Source organism: Brassica rapa, chromosome A06 (genome assembly GCF_000309985.2).
Source record: "Brassica rapa cultivar Chiifu-401-42 chromosome A06, CAAS_Brap_v3.01, whole genome shotgun sequence".
NCBI lineage: Eukaryota > Viridiplantae > Streptophyta > Magnoliopsida > Brassicales > Brassicaceae > Brassica > Brassica rapa.
The window spans coordinates 26,245,025-26,257,647 of NC_024800.2; the positions used below are offsets into that span (position 1 = coordinate 26,245,025).

General features: G+C 36.7%; 3 protein-coding genes across 5 annotated transcripts; all 3 read left to right on the top strand.

The window, feature by feature from the left end:
- Positions 1-2,877: 2,877 nt before the first annotated feature.
- On the top strand, positions 2,878-7,779 carry LOC103875442 (phosphate transporter PHO1 homolog 5). Its single transcript, XM_009153958.2, has 10 exons — positions 2,878-3,739; positions 4,577-4,983; positions 5,075-5,146; positions 5,235-5,485; positions 5,575-5,833; positions 5,916-6,020; positions 6,489-6,683; positions 6,760-7,047; positions 7,128-7,264; positions 7,360-7,779. Exons 1-10 carry the CDS (start codon positions 3,115-3,117, stop codon positions 7,457-7,459), a joined length of 2,439 nt encoding a protein of 812 aa, XP_009152206.2. The 5' UTR covers positions 2,878-3,114; the 3' UTR covers positions 7,460-7,779.
- Positions 7,780-8,029: 250 nt separating this feature from the next.
- Positions 8,030-10,455, top strand: LOC103875443 (galactoside 2-alpha-L-fucosyltransferase). 2 transcript variants are annotated; one of them, XM_009153960.3, is made up of 2 exons: positions 8,030-8,604; positions 8,869-10,455. In XM_009153960.3, the coding sequence occupies exons 1-2, from the start codon at positions 8,322-8,324 to the stop codon at positions 10,278-10,280; spliced, it is 1,695 nt and encodes a 564-aa protein (XP_009152208.1). In that variant the 5' UTR covers positions 8,030-8,321; the 3' UTR covers positions 10,281-10,455. The 2 variants fall into 2 exon arrangements, with proteins under 2 accessions (XP_009152208.1, XP_009152209.1); XM_009153961.3 differs by having other exon boundaries at positions 8,884-10,455.
- A 58-nt stretch (positions 10,456-10,513) lies between these two features.
- LOC103875444 (fucosyltransferase 2) lies at positions 10,514-12,595 on the top strand. Of its 2 annotated transcripts, none has more exons than XM_009153962.3 (2): positions 10,514-10,862; positions 10,933-12,595. In XM_009153962.3, the coding sequence occupies exons 1-2, from the start codon at positions 10,562-10,564 to the stop codon at positions 12,369-12,371; spliced, it is 1,740 nt and encodes a 579-aa protein (XP_009152210.1). In that variant the 5' UTR covers positions 10,514-10,561; the 3' UTR covers positions 12,372-12,595. The 2 variants fall into 2 exon arrangements, with proteins under 2 accessions (XP_009152210.1, XP_033128171.1); XM_033272280.1 differs by having other exon boundaries at positions 10,942-12,595.
- The last annotated feature ends 28 nt before the right edge of the window (positions 12,596-12,623 follow it).

Here is a 12,623-nt window from a genome sequence, read left to right on the forward strand (position 1 = left end):
TTTCCGTAATTTCATCTTTATATTGTATAAGTAACAACAAAGCTCGAGTTATAGGCTGGTAGTACTAAGGGTGTCCCTTGTACGGCTGGCCGGATGGATAGGGTATCTCAAAAAAAACTCACATTATGTTATCATTTCTTAATGTTTACAAACGACAACAATCAGTGGCTTTTGCTTTAATAATTTCAATGTTGCATTGTACTGTATCATTTAAACAACTACATAGAATTAAACTGATAACAAAGAAAAAAACCGTGTTATCATTTTCTTAGTTTTCACATTTATGCATAATTGTACACGATGTCGATGGCAATGTCGAATAGTCAGTGTTTCTTTCTCAGTGATTTCAGTTAATGTACGTAGAATTAGATATGTGTGCGGAGTTTAAAGTGTACAATAAAAAAAAATTAAAGTTTACAATACATTTCCTTGGCATTTTTAATTTAACAAACTAGATGCTCTTGACAGATGGTAGATCGTAATTTGTCAATAAATAAACCATATTTTGTATCTGTTGCAAGAATGCACGTGTCCTTTTGTACAAGTAAAAACGTGTTATACTGTGAGCCTGTGAGGTGCCTTTATACGTCCAAATAGATAGGGTTCCACGTAGGTAACTTCGATATCACATAAGAATGTGTGGCGTTGGTCAAAACTCAAAACTAAGACCATACTAACTTTTTTTTTTGGTGTAAAAAGACCATACTAACTTTGTATCTTGGATTTTGTGAAATTAAAATTTTTTTTTTTTGTAGCATGAAATTAAAATCATTTAAATATCGAAATTTGAGTGAAACGTGTTGGTGCATGGAGAGAAATGGTTAGGCTATGATGGGGTTTTACAATAGAGCCTACAAATTTAAGTGGTGGTTTAGCTCTCTTTTGGAAAAGCAGTATTAAGATAGATATGAAGTACTCGGATAAAAATATTCTAGATTTTCATATTTAGCAGTATCAAGATAGATATGAATTACTCGGATAAAAATATTTTTCATGCATGATAATGTTACATACACGTAGTTTCCTAACTTGAGAAAAGCAAAACGGAACTGTAAACTCTTTATTTATATATCATCAACTAATGACATAAATAATGATATGGTATTATGGTGTAATTATAAAATAAGCCAAGAAAATCTGTGTTAGGTGGGCGCAATAATCGGTGTAGAAAGAAAGGGTCCAAATGCAGACATTGTATTATATTGCAAATAGTGGACTAATATGATTTATTATACAATTAGTCATATTAATTCAACAATTTTTAGGGATAATGGGCTACAAAACGTTTAATAGTATATTATAATTTGTTGAAATGACACGTTATTGGGGGTTGAATTTACATAAACTTGACTGATTTAGAAAGATGTCGAATTATTAAATAATAAAGAGTTTTGTGTATTTGAATTTTCAATTTTGACAATTTCAAGACATGGGCATGCAGAAAAATTCAAGGTGGGGGCGATTGCCACAGTAAAATGTAATTGGTCAGTCTATGTTTAAAGAGAATTTGCACTCTATACCCAAACATTATATCATATTTAGGTGTATATCATGTTTAAAAGGCTAAACTTTTTGGCCTTAATAAAGATAAAATCCTGCCCCCGTTGATTCGGCTTGTGCTCAAATCCATTGCAAGTCTATATGGGTTTTAGTATTCATCGTCAGCAAAGTTATAAACATCGTTACAGTTAAATTACTTTTCTTAAAACATAATTTTTTTGTCAACTTCTTAAAACATAATTAATTTGTACTTTTCACTTTTCGGTTAGTTATTTCTATTTATGTGCTTCTACAGAACATCAACATGCCTTTATTGAACCAAACATTAGAAAGTCCGTTATTCATCATAACTATCTAGAGAATTTTATAGCTTGTCCTCTCTTGTAGATTTACGATTTTTTCATACGAATACAATTCTGAGAATTTCTGTTTGTTCCGAAAAAGAAGTTCTCTGAGGTTACAGACTATTTGGCTTTAAATACACTGAACAGAAAAGGTTTAACTCTAAACTGTAATTTTATGATGACACTATTTAAATATGTGTATTACCTTCAAATTTTCCCTAGGTTTTTAGAAATAGAAACTCACAAATCGTATAATACTTTCACAAGTGTTCAAAATTATTTCAAGCATTATCGAATTGAAGTGTTCTCTGTAATTTATTAGACCATTTCCATCAGTAAGTTTTGAATGGGTATTTGACTTATTAATAAAAAGGTAAAAAATAATGTTAAAGTAGAAAAGACAAACATGAGAGTTTTCAAAGAACAAACTCCTGAAAAATTATAAGTATGTATTTTAATTAAATATTTTTTAGAAAATAAAACTAGATTATTTTGAGAATATTAATATTTTATCATTAAGAATTTCAAATAGGCTTCTCCGCTGTTGAAAATGCTATTCATCTGATGTTGAAAATGCTATTCATCTGATGATACGTCAAACTTTGTATCTACTTTTGGAAAATAGTTCAGCATATTTGTTTTGAAGCCTAATAAATGTGTGAAAATGATCACCCTATACACAACATTACGAATTTTCTTTCTTACTATTAGTGACCAAGTTGAATTATTTCTATATCTAAACTATTACAAGATATTTTACCAAAAAAAAAAAAAAAACTATTACAAGATATGATCAATCACATATCACACATGTACGTCGTCAATGTCATAACTCATATGGCGAGGAGTTGTCTTCGAGTCGGATACCTTTTATTGGCCGCTTATGAACATAACGCACCAAGACCCCCTCTCTGGTCAATTAGAGACTTAAACAGCCATTAGTTTCTTAATAGCATCTAGAAGGCTTCTTCTGCATCCTTTAAAGGTGACTATGAAAAAGACTACTCACTCCAATATCTCTATTTTTATCTGAATAACTCGGGCTGGTATCAAATTTTTATTATTTAAAAAGTAATAAGCTTTGCTTGTTAAATTCGTTTCATGTTATTTGACGTACGTGTGGGGCAGTCCACACGCGCTTTGGTTACCATTTCTGAACACTTGTCACTGTTTATTACATGTCTATATAAGTTATCCTCTTGTCTTCTTCAGACACACACACAAACAACAACAGAGAAACCAAAAGATTATATATTTCAGGCAAGAAAGAATGAAGTTTGGGAAAGAATTCACGTCGCAGATGGTTCCGGAATGGCATGAAGCTTACATGAATTACGATTATCTAAAAACCCTTTTAAAAGATATCATCAGATTCAAACGCAAAAACAATCCTCATCACCACGTTCACGGCCATCATCATCTTCGCCGGACGTTAACTCTCTACCGATCATTCAGCGGTTTACTCGCAAAGTCCGGAAGAAGGAGACATCACCACGGTGGTGGACAGATCGGCCACCTTTCAGATTCCGACGACGACATTGAGGAAGGACTGAGATCAGCGCCGATTCTGGTGCACTCGGCTAATCATGGATACGAGACGACGTTCCTCATGGCGGCCGAGGAAGGAGGAGAGTACGAGACTTTGTTTTTCCGGCGGTTAGACGACGAGTTCAACAAAGTTGACAGATTCTATAAAGAGAAAGTCGAAGAAGTGATGAAAGAAGCTGTGATGCTCAACAAGCAGATGGATGCTCTTATCGCGTTTCGTGTGAAAGTGGAGCATCCTGATGGGTGGCCATGGGAGGAACGGACGGTGGAGATGACTCAGTTAGCTTCTGACGTCGCTAGTTCCGCGGCGGCCGTCACAGCTTCTACTCCCGCCAGAGCTAGATCCGGTAAGTAACATATAACTCAAATGAGTCGGTGTGACTAATGTACATTCTATCCGGTTTGATTCCGGTTTCATCAGACTGATACAGTGATAACGTACCGAGTCGCCGGCATCAATCGTCCGTACTAAATGGTCAAAAGTGAAATTGAATTTTGCTTTCTGTTGCAGCGACTAGTGACAGCTGTTAATGTAGTGATTGGTTCCAATATTAATCGATATAAATGATTGCAGCTGGTTACTTATAATTAGGAGGGCCCAAATCAAATATAGGGGTTTTTGGAATTTTTGTTATCCAATATGTTTCATCAGAATAATAAATTATCCTATTCAATTTGATCCATAGATACCCAAATATTCGATCTGGATATCCGGAAAATTTTATATTTTAACCAGCTATCTAATTTGATATTTAAAAAATCATTCAAAATAATATAATTTATAATATTTTATAAAATTTTTAATAAAAATTATTACTTTTCAAACCTAAAATAACCAAATTGTAAATAAAATATTTAATCTTACATAAAATAATAATAATTATAAATTTATATAAATAATTCTTTATATATAACGGATCGGATTGGAAATCTGTCATAAAAATATTTGTATTTGTGATTTGATTTGTTTTTTTACAAATATTATAAATAGGATTTGCTTTGCTTATAGATTTTTGGGTTCAAATCAAAACCAACATCGAATCGAATTCAAATTTACGGATATTTTTTCCATCCCTACTTATAATATTGCAGTGAATTACTCTTTGGTTCGAATTAATGATTAATTTCTGTTTTATCGAACCAATATTTACCGAGTCATAATATTGAAATTTGATTATTTGAAGTTCGAGCTCATCAAGCTCACATGGCGGCCATACAAGAAGGAGGATCGAGCAAAGCTGGCAAATCCGACGAAGATGGCGATGATGAAATTGTAGAGAAAGAAGAAGTTAACGTAGTTTCTGACGTTGGAACCAGTGAAATAAGTAGATTCAGAGCTGCGAGGCCATCTCATATCGAGGTTTTGGACCGTGTCAAGATCAACCACACGAATGAAACGCCACGGTCCACCATTAAAGGAGTTCTACAGGTCGGTAACACAGAGCTTAAGTTTAGCAGAGAGAATCTGAAGAGAGTCGAGGAGAAGCTCAGACGCGCCTTTGTCGAGTTCTACCAGAAGCTTCGGCTACTCAAAAGCTATAGCTTCTTGAATGTGTTGGCGTTTTCAAAGATTATGAAGAAGTATGATAAGGTAAGATTTGGTTTTAAGAATTGAGATTTTGACTAGGGTTTTGTGTTGTGCATGGCTGAATTTTTTTACGTGTGAATCACTCTTTAAACAGATAACTACAAGGAATGCTACAAAGTCTTACATGAAAATGGTTGATAACTCTTACTTTGGAAGCTCTGATGAGGTAAATTAAGATCTTCTCTTTTTCGATTCGGTTGATCGGTTATTCAATTATGTCTCTTCTTAAAACTCTTGATCCTCCATTGTCTCAGGTAAATAAACTCATGGAGCGTGTTGAAGCTACGTTCATAAAACATTTTACTAATGGTAACAGAACAAAAGGAATGAACATTTTAAGACCCAAAGCTAAAAGAGAGAGACATCGAGTTACGTTCTCCACAGGTTTCATGGCTGGTTGTGTGTTTTCTTTAATAGTGGCTTTATTTGCCATTATACGCACCCGAAACGTTTTGCAGAAGGAAGGCCAAAATCAATACATGAATACTATGTTCCCTCTTTACAGGTAAACCTCTATTCCTACTTATTTATATCTGAGCATTTGAACAACGTGGAATCTGTTTGTTTAAATGCACTTTGTCTTCTTTGTTGCAGCTTTTTTGGCTTCATTGTGCTGCACATACTTATGTATGCTGGAAATATTTACTATTGGAGGCGGTATCGAGTGAATTATTCTTTCATATTTGGGTTTAAGCAAGGAAGGGAACTTGGCTATAGACAAGTTCTACTTGTGGGCTTCAGCATTGGAGTTTTAGCCCTTCTTTGTGTTATTGCCAATCTTGACATGGAGGTTGACCCCAAGACTAATGAGTACAAAATATGGACCGAACTTCTTCCTCTTTTCCTGCTCATTGTAAGTCTCTAAATCCAAAATCAGTGCGAAACTAAGCTATATGACAATACTAATTAATAGGCATAACTTTGTTGTGATGTAGGTTTTGTTTATTGTTCTTGTTTTACCACTCAACATCTTCTACCGCTCGAGTCGCTTATTCTTCCTCACATGCCTCTTTCATTGCGTTGCTGCTCCTCTTTACAAGGTAGAACAAAAACTTTGATCATGCAAAAGTAATATTTTCTTTGTTTTTAAAATTTTCTTTTAGAAGTTTCACACATACTAAAAACTATATGATTATAAATATATGATCGTTTATGATTAGTTATTTTCTATAACTTTTATCAATATAAATTCAATAGCAACAATTTGTTTTCCTAATTTTACTATTTACCATTATTACTTAATAAAAAATCCTCTGTTTAGTAAAATTTGCCTTTGATCCATCTTGTTTTATTTTTTTGCCTTGATGGTTTCAGAACTAAGATCTTTCTTGTAAAATCTTTTGCTCATTAATATGATATTTACAGTTTAGCAAAAAAAAATACTTAATAAAAAATTCATTGAAAATGTAAAAATGTATTTTTTGAAACAATATTTTTTTAAAAACATAAATCAATTTGAAACTGTCAAGTGTCTTAAATCTTGATTATTGTTGGCCTTTCTCGTGCAGGTTACTTTACCTGATTTTTTGGTGGGAGATCAGCTAACAAGCCAAGTCCAAGCTATTCGAAGCGTCCAGTTTTACATATGTCACTACGGTTGGGGAGATTACAAACATAGAATGAACACTTGCTCAGACTCAGATGTCTACAATGCTTTCTTATTCATTGTTGCTGCCATCCCATATGGTTGGCGTCTACTTCAGGTACAATGTCACGAAATATAACCGTTTACTTCTTTTATTCAAATAATATCTTCTTAAACCCAATACATTTGTGCAGTGCTTGAGGAGGTTCTTTGAAGAGAAAAACGCAGAGCAAGGATACAATGGACTCAAGTACTTCTTGACTATAGTGGCTGTCTGCATCAGGACGGCTTACAGTGTTGTCGATGAAGATCATAAATTTATCTGGAGAATGTTAGCTGTGATCTTCTCAGCTATTGCTGCCATTTTCTGTACGTACTGGGACTTGGTTTTAGACTGGGGTCTTCTAAACAGGACTTCTAAGAACCGTTGGCTCCGGGATAAACTCCTTGTCCCACAAAAGAAAGTATACTTCGTCGCAATGGTGAGCAACTCATATGCCTCCATCATTTTTGAATCATAGAGCTAAACTGATTCTTAACTCTAATTCTTTTTTTTTTGCAGATCTTGAACGTTTTGTTCAGGTTCGCGTGGCTACAGACCGTGTTGGATTTCAACTTCTCATTTATGCACAGGCAGACGATGATTACTGTTGTAGCAAGTCTAGAGATTATCCGCCGTGGGATATGGAATTTCTTCAGGTAACAACACACGTTTGTTGTGTGTCATGCTTTATTTATCGTCACATAACATATAGTATAACCTTCTTGGGTTGGTTTTGGTTTCATTCAAAAAGGTTGGAGAATGAGCATGTGAACAATGTGGGGAAGTACAGAGCATTCAAGACGGTTCCATTACCGTTCAACTACGATGAGGATGACGACAAGGACAGCTAGTTGTTTCGATCTCTTGTCGTAAATTATGTAAAGAGAGATTCTTTAACTATTTATCCACAATAAAGACCGGATTAGAGTCTGGTTGGTCTATCAATATCAAGAAGAAGCTAATATATCAGATGGCTTGTAAGAATTTTTTTTTACATTGTGGTTAATTGTAGAAGTTGCCTGATGCACCACAGTAATTAGGATCCAGTATGCAGGAGTCATTTGAGGGAGAGATCCACTATGCAATGTACTCTGTATTTTTTTTATTTTTTAGTTCTCTAATAATACGAGAAGTTCCTCATGTAATAAAGAGGAAAGACACCTATCAATTATCAAATTCTATTAATCCATGTTAGCATGCATACATGTCCTAAGCTTCATTTAATCATCTTGACATTTCGAGGCGTCTTCTATCATTCATGGTCCATGCAATTATCACCTTCTATGAATGATTTCATTGTGATGATTTTTTTTTTTTTTTTTGGAAAAACAGATATTGAAGTATTTATAATGAAGATTCTGTAATTATCTTATTAATTAAACTTAAATGCTTTAATTAAGCCCATTACTTTTCTTCTTTTCAAATATCACGACATGCTATCTTCTAATGAACAAAGAGGAGCCTAATGGATTCATGAAACAAATTACAAACCCACAAGAAGTAAAAATGGTTACACCAGGGTTAAAACAAAAACATTACAAAGTTTTCAGTTAAAAAGCAATAATCTAAAAGTTATTGGACACTCAGTTGAATTTTTTTATTGTTTTCAATTAAACTCTGTCGTGGCGACATGTCTGAATAAGAAATAAAGTAATGAATACATGTCTGAATAAAGTAAATGAAGTCGGTGACTGACTTTGCCAAGACCAATCTATGGATCAGAATCCTTACAGGAGGAAACCGTCTCCGATCAGCACCACCACCACCGGCGGTTCAAATCCCCTCCCTACCTCCGAACTACTTCCGATGAAGTTTCTCAGCTTTGGTACGTTGAAGCTCACCAGAACCTTCACCACTTGCTTGATACTCTTCTCTGTGCTACTAGCATTCTCAATGATCTTCCACCACCACCCATCTGATCCGAATCGGGTAATGGGTTTCGCCGAGGCAAGAGTTCTCGATGGCAGAGACTACTCCAATGTTACTACTACCAATGGTAAGTCGAAGTTTAGATCTTTACTGCATTTGCCTATACACGAGCTGTTTCAAAAGATCCAAAGTTTGAATCTTTCTATAAAAGTAAACTCTTTGTTAGTTTAATTAGTTCACTGGATATTCACCTGATCTAAAGTTTGAATCTTTCTATAAAAAATAGAGTCTTTATTGGTTTAATTTCTCCAATAGTATCTGAGGTTGTTTAGGTGAAGAAGTGTCCTTTTGTTTGGTCTTTAGCTTAAAATGATTCTCATTTGTTTTGTAGACTCAAATGATTCAGATAGACTTCTAGGAGGCCTACTCGCCACAGGGTTTGACGAAGCTACTTGCCTCAGTAGATACCAATCATCACTTTACCGCAAACCTTCACCTTACAAGCCATCTCCTTACCTCCTCTCCAAGCTCAGAAGCTACGAAACGCTTCACAAGCGTTGCGGTCCAGGCACTGAACCTTACAAGAAAGCTCTAACGCAGCTTGACCAAGACCACATTGACAACAACGGTGAATGCAAATACGTCGTGTGGGTTTCTTTCAGCGGGCTAGGGAATAGGATACTCTCTCTAGCTTCGGTTTTCCTCTACGCGCTTTTGACTGATAGAGTCTTGCTTGTAGACAGAGGGAAAGACATGGAAGATCTCTTCTGCGAGCCGTTTCCTGATATGTCTTGGTTACTCCCCTTAGATTTCCCTCTGATGTCACAGTTTGATGGGTTGAATCAAGACTCCTCTCGTTGCTACGGACACATGCTTAAGAATCATGTGGTTGATAATGATAAAACTTTGTCTCATCTTTATCTTCATCTTGTACATGACTATGGAGATCATGATAAGATGTTCTTTTGCCAAGGAGACCAAACCTTTATAGGGAAAGTCCCTTGGTTGGTTGTTAAAACAGACAACTACTTTGTTCCGTCCCTATGGCTGATCCCTGGCTTCGACGAGGAGCTAGACAAGCTGTTCCCTCAGAAAGAGACTGTCTTTCATCACTTGGGTAGATATCTTTTCCACCCAACTAACCAAGTATGGGGCTTGGTGACTAGATACTACGAAGCTTACTTGTCACAGGCCGATGAGAAGATTGGGATACAAGTAAGGGTTTTCGACGTAGGAGCAGGTCCTTTCCAACACGTGATGGATCAGATCTCATCTTGTACTCGTAAAGAGAAGCTTCTACCTGAAGTAGACACAGTAATAGAAAGATCTCACAGACTCAAAACCCCGAGAAAACACAAAGCTGTGCTTGTCACGTCTCTGAACTCAGGCTACTCGGAGAATCTAAAGAGCATGTACTGGGAGTATCCGACGCTAACAGGCGAAATCATCGGTGTTCATCAGCCGAGCCAAGAAGGCTATCAGCAGACGGAGAAGAAGATGCACAACGGGAAGGCACTTGCGGAGATGTACCTTTTGAGTATGACTGATAGTCTTGTGACAAGTGCTTGGTCTACGTTTGGCTATGTAGCTCAAGGTCTTGGAGGTTTGAAGCCATGGATACTCTATAAACCCGAGAACAGGACAGCTCCTGATCCTGCTTGTGGCCGGGCTATGTCTATGGAGCCTTGTTTCCACGCGCCTCCTTTCTATGACTGTAAAGCTAGAACAGGCATAGACACGGGTAAGCTAGTTCCTCATGTGAGACATTGTGAGGATATGAGCTGGGGACTTAAGCTAGTTTGATATTTTTTGATCATATGGTGATGTAACACGCTTTCTCTTGTTACAATAAAGAGCATTTTATAGAACTCTTTTAAGTTCTTGTGGTTTTGAAATTTTGCTCAAATTAGATATAAAGACAAAGAGCAATAAGTGTCTTTTTATTACCAAAGTTTCCGGTTATTTTGTATTATTGTTATCACATTCTCTTTTTCCACCTAATAGAAGATGAGAGGGTAAAAGAGAGAGAGAGAGAGATCAGATTTGATATCTACTTTCCTTTTTTTTAGTCTTAGGGTTTCTTAATGGATCTGTATCGCTCCAGAAGGAGACTATCTATTCCCAAAGCCATTGATACACAAACAGAAGAACAACTTGGAGTCCAAGAAAAGAGATTCAGATTGTTTGGAGTGATGAGAATCACTGAGATCTTAGCTTATTTCATGGTTATTGTCCCTGTTTTGTTAGTGATCATGGTTATATTCTTTGGACATGACTCGTATGGTCAAGGAAATGGCTTTGCCAAAGCATCAAGAATCATCCAAATCAAACCAAATGTGACATCTGAGGATGATTCAACATTGCAGACTGATCAGAATCCAAAAGGTAAACAAAACATATGTTTAAAAGTCTCTATTACTTTTTTGGATATGTTTTTAAAAAAAAGTTTCATCAGATTCTGTAGATGTCTCTCTGCTTGGAGGACTACTTGTTCCTGGTTTCAACAAAGACACATGCTTGAGTAGATACCAGTCTCACCTCTACCGTAAATCTTCACCCTATAAGCCTTCTTCCTATCTCATTTCAAAGCTTAGAGCTTATGAAGAGCTTCACAAACGGTGTGGACCTGGAACCAGACCGTATACCAACGCCGAAAGACTGCTTAAACCGAAACAAACCGGTGATCCAGAACCAGAAGGATGCAAGTATGTTGTCTGGATGGAGTTCAGTGGACTAGGAAACAGGATCATCAGCATTGCCTCAGCGTTTCTTTACGCAATGTTGACTGATAGAGTCTTGCTCGTGGAAGGAGGAGAGCAGTTCTCAGACCTTTTCTGCGAACCGTTCCTTGACACCACTTGGTTATTACCAAAAGACTTCACATTAGCTAACCAGTTCACTGGCTTTGCTCAGCACTCACCTCGTTGTCATGGAGAGATGCTGAAGAGGAAACTGATCAACGGTTCTTCTGTCTTGTCTCTGTCTTATCTTTATCTCCATCTAGCTCATGACTACAACGACCACGACAAGATGTTCTTCTGCGAAGAAGACCAGAGTTTGCTTAAGAATGTTCCGTGGCTGATCATGAGGACTAACAACTTCTTTGCACCGTCTCTCTTCTTGATCCCTTCGTTTGAGGAGGAGCTTGGTTTGATGTTCCCGGAGAAAGGAACTGTGTTTCATCACTTGGGACGTTACCTTTTCCATCCTTCCAACCATGTATGGGGACTCATCACAAGATACTATGAAGCTTACTTAGCCAAAGCTGATGAGAGGATTGGTCTTCAGATAAGAGTCTTTGATGAGAAGTCTGGTGTCTCTCCACAAGTCACTAAACAAATCTTGTCATGTGTTCAAAACGAGGAGTTGTTGCCTAAACTAAGCAAACCAGGAGAAGAACAACACAAGCAGCCATCAGAAGAAGGCTCTAAACTCAAAGCTGTATTGATCACTTCTTTAACAACAGGATACTATGAGATCTTGAAGACAATGTACTGGGAGAATCCAACTGTGACAAGAGATGTGATTGGTATACACCAGCCAAGTCATGAAGGACATCAACAGACAGAGAAGCTAATGCATAACAGGAAAGCTTGGGCAGAGATGTACTTACTCAGCTTAACCGATAAGTTGGTTATCAGTGCTTGGTCTACGTTTGGGTATGTAGCACAAGGACTTGGAGGGTTAAGAGCTTGGATTCTGTATAAGCAAGAGAATCAAACCAGCTTGCTGAATCCTCCTTGTGGGAGAGCTATGTCACCGGATCCTTGCTTCCATGCTCCTCCTTACTATGACTGCAAAGCAAAGAAGGGGATTGACACAGGTAGTGTTGTGCCTCATGTTAGACACTGTGAGGATATTAGCTGGGGACTTAAGCTTGTTGACAACTCATAACTTGGAAAACAAGACACTGCAATCCCTTTTTTGTGTTTACTTATTGACTTATTTGCTTAGCCCTGCAATGGAACACAGATCTTTCCTTGTTCAGTAAATTAGGAAACTTCTTTGTTCTCTAATCCTTAGTTAGTGGTTTAACGGGCCTGTATTATTGGGCCTAGAACAACTGAGCCCATTTAGTTTTCTCAACAGTTTAGGTGAGAAAAATGAAGTTTTCAATTTTTCTCAACTGACAACGGAATAATAGGG

What these genes read in the sequence shown, in the direction of transcription:
- LOC103875444 (XM_009153962.3), top strand. Translation starts at nt 10,562, where the DNA reads ATGGATCTGTATCGCTCCAGAAGGAGACTATCTATTCCCAAAGCCATT. An exon ending in GACTGATCAGAATCCAAAAG is followed by an intron (nt 10,863 to 10,932) that starts GTAAACAAAACA and finishes AAGTTTCATCAG; the next exon opens with ATTCTGTAGATGTCTCTCTG.
- LOC103875443 (XM_009153960.3), top strand. Translation starts at nt 8,322, where the DNA reads ATGGATCAGAATCCTTACAGGAGGAAACCGTCTCCGATCAGCACCACC. An exon ending in CAATGTTACTACTACCAATG is followed by an intron (nt 8,605 to 8,868) that starts GTAAGTCGAAGT and finishes TTTGTTTTGTAG; the next exon opens with ACTCAAATGATTCAGATAGA.
- LOC103875442 (XM_009153958.2), top strand. Translation starts at nt 3,115, where the DNA reads ATGAAGTTTGGGAAAGAATTCACGTCGCAGATGGTTCCGGAATGGCAT. An exon ending in TTGCTGCTCCTCTTTACAAG is followed by an intron (nt 6,021 to 6,488) that starts GTAGAACAAAAA and finishes TTTCTCGTGCAG; the next exon opens with GTTACTTTACCTGATTTTTT. An exon ending in ATGGTTGGCGTCTACTTCAG is followed by an intron (nt 6,684 to 6,759) that starts GTACAATGTCAC and finishes ACATTTGTGCAG; the next exon opens with TGCTTGAGGAGGTTCTTTGA.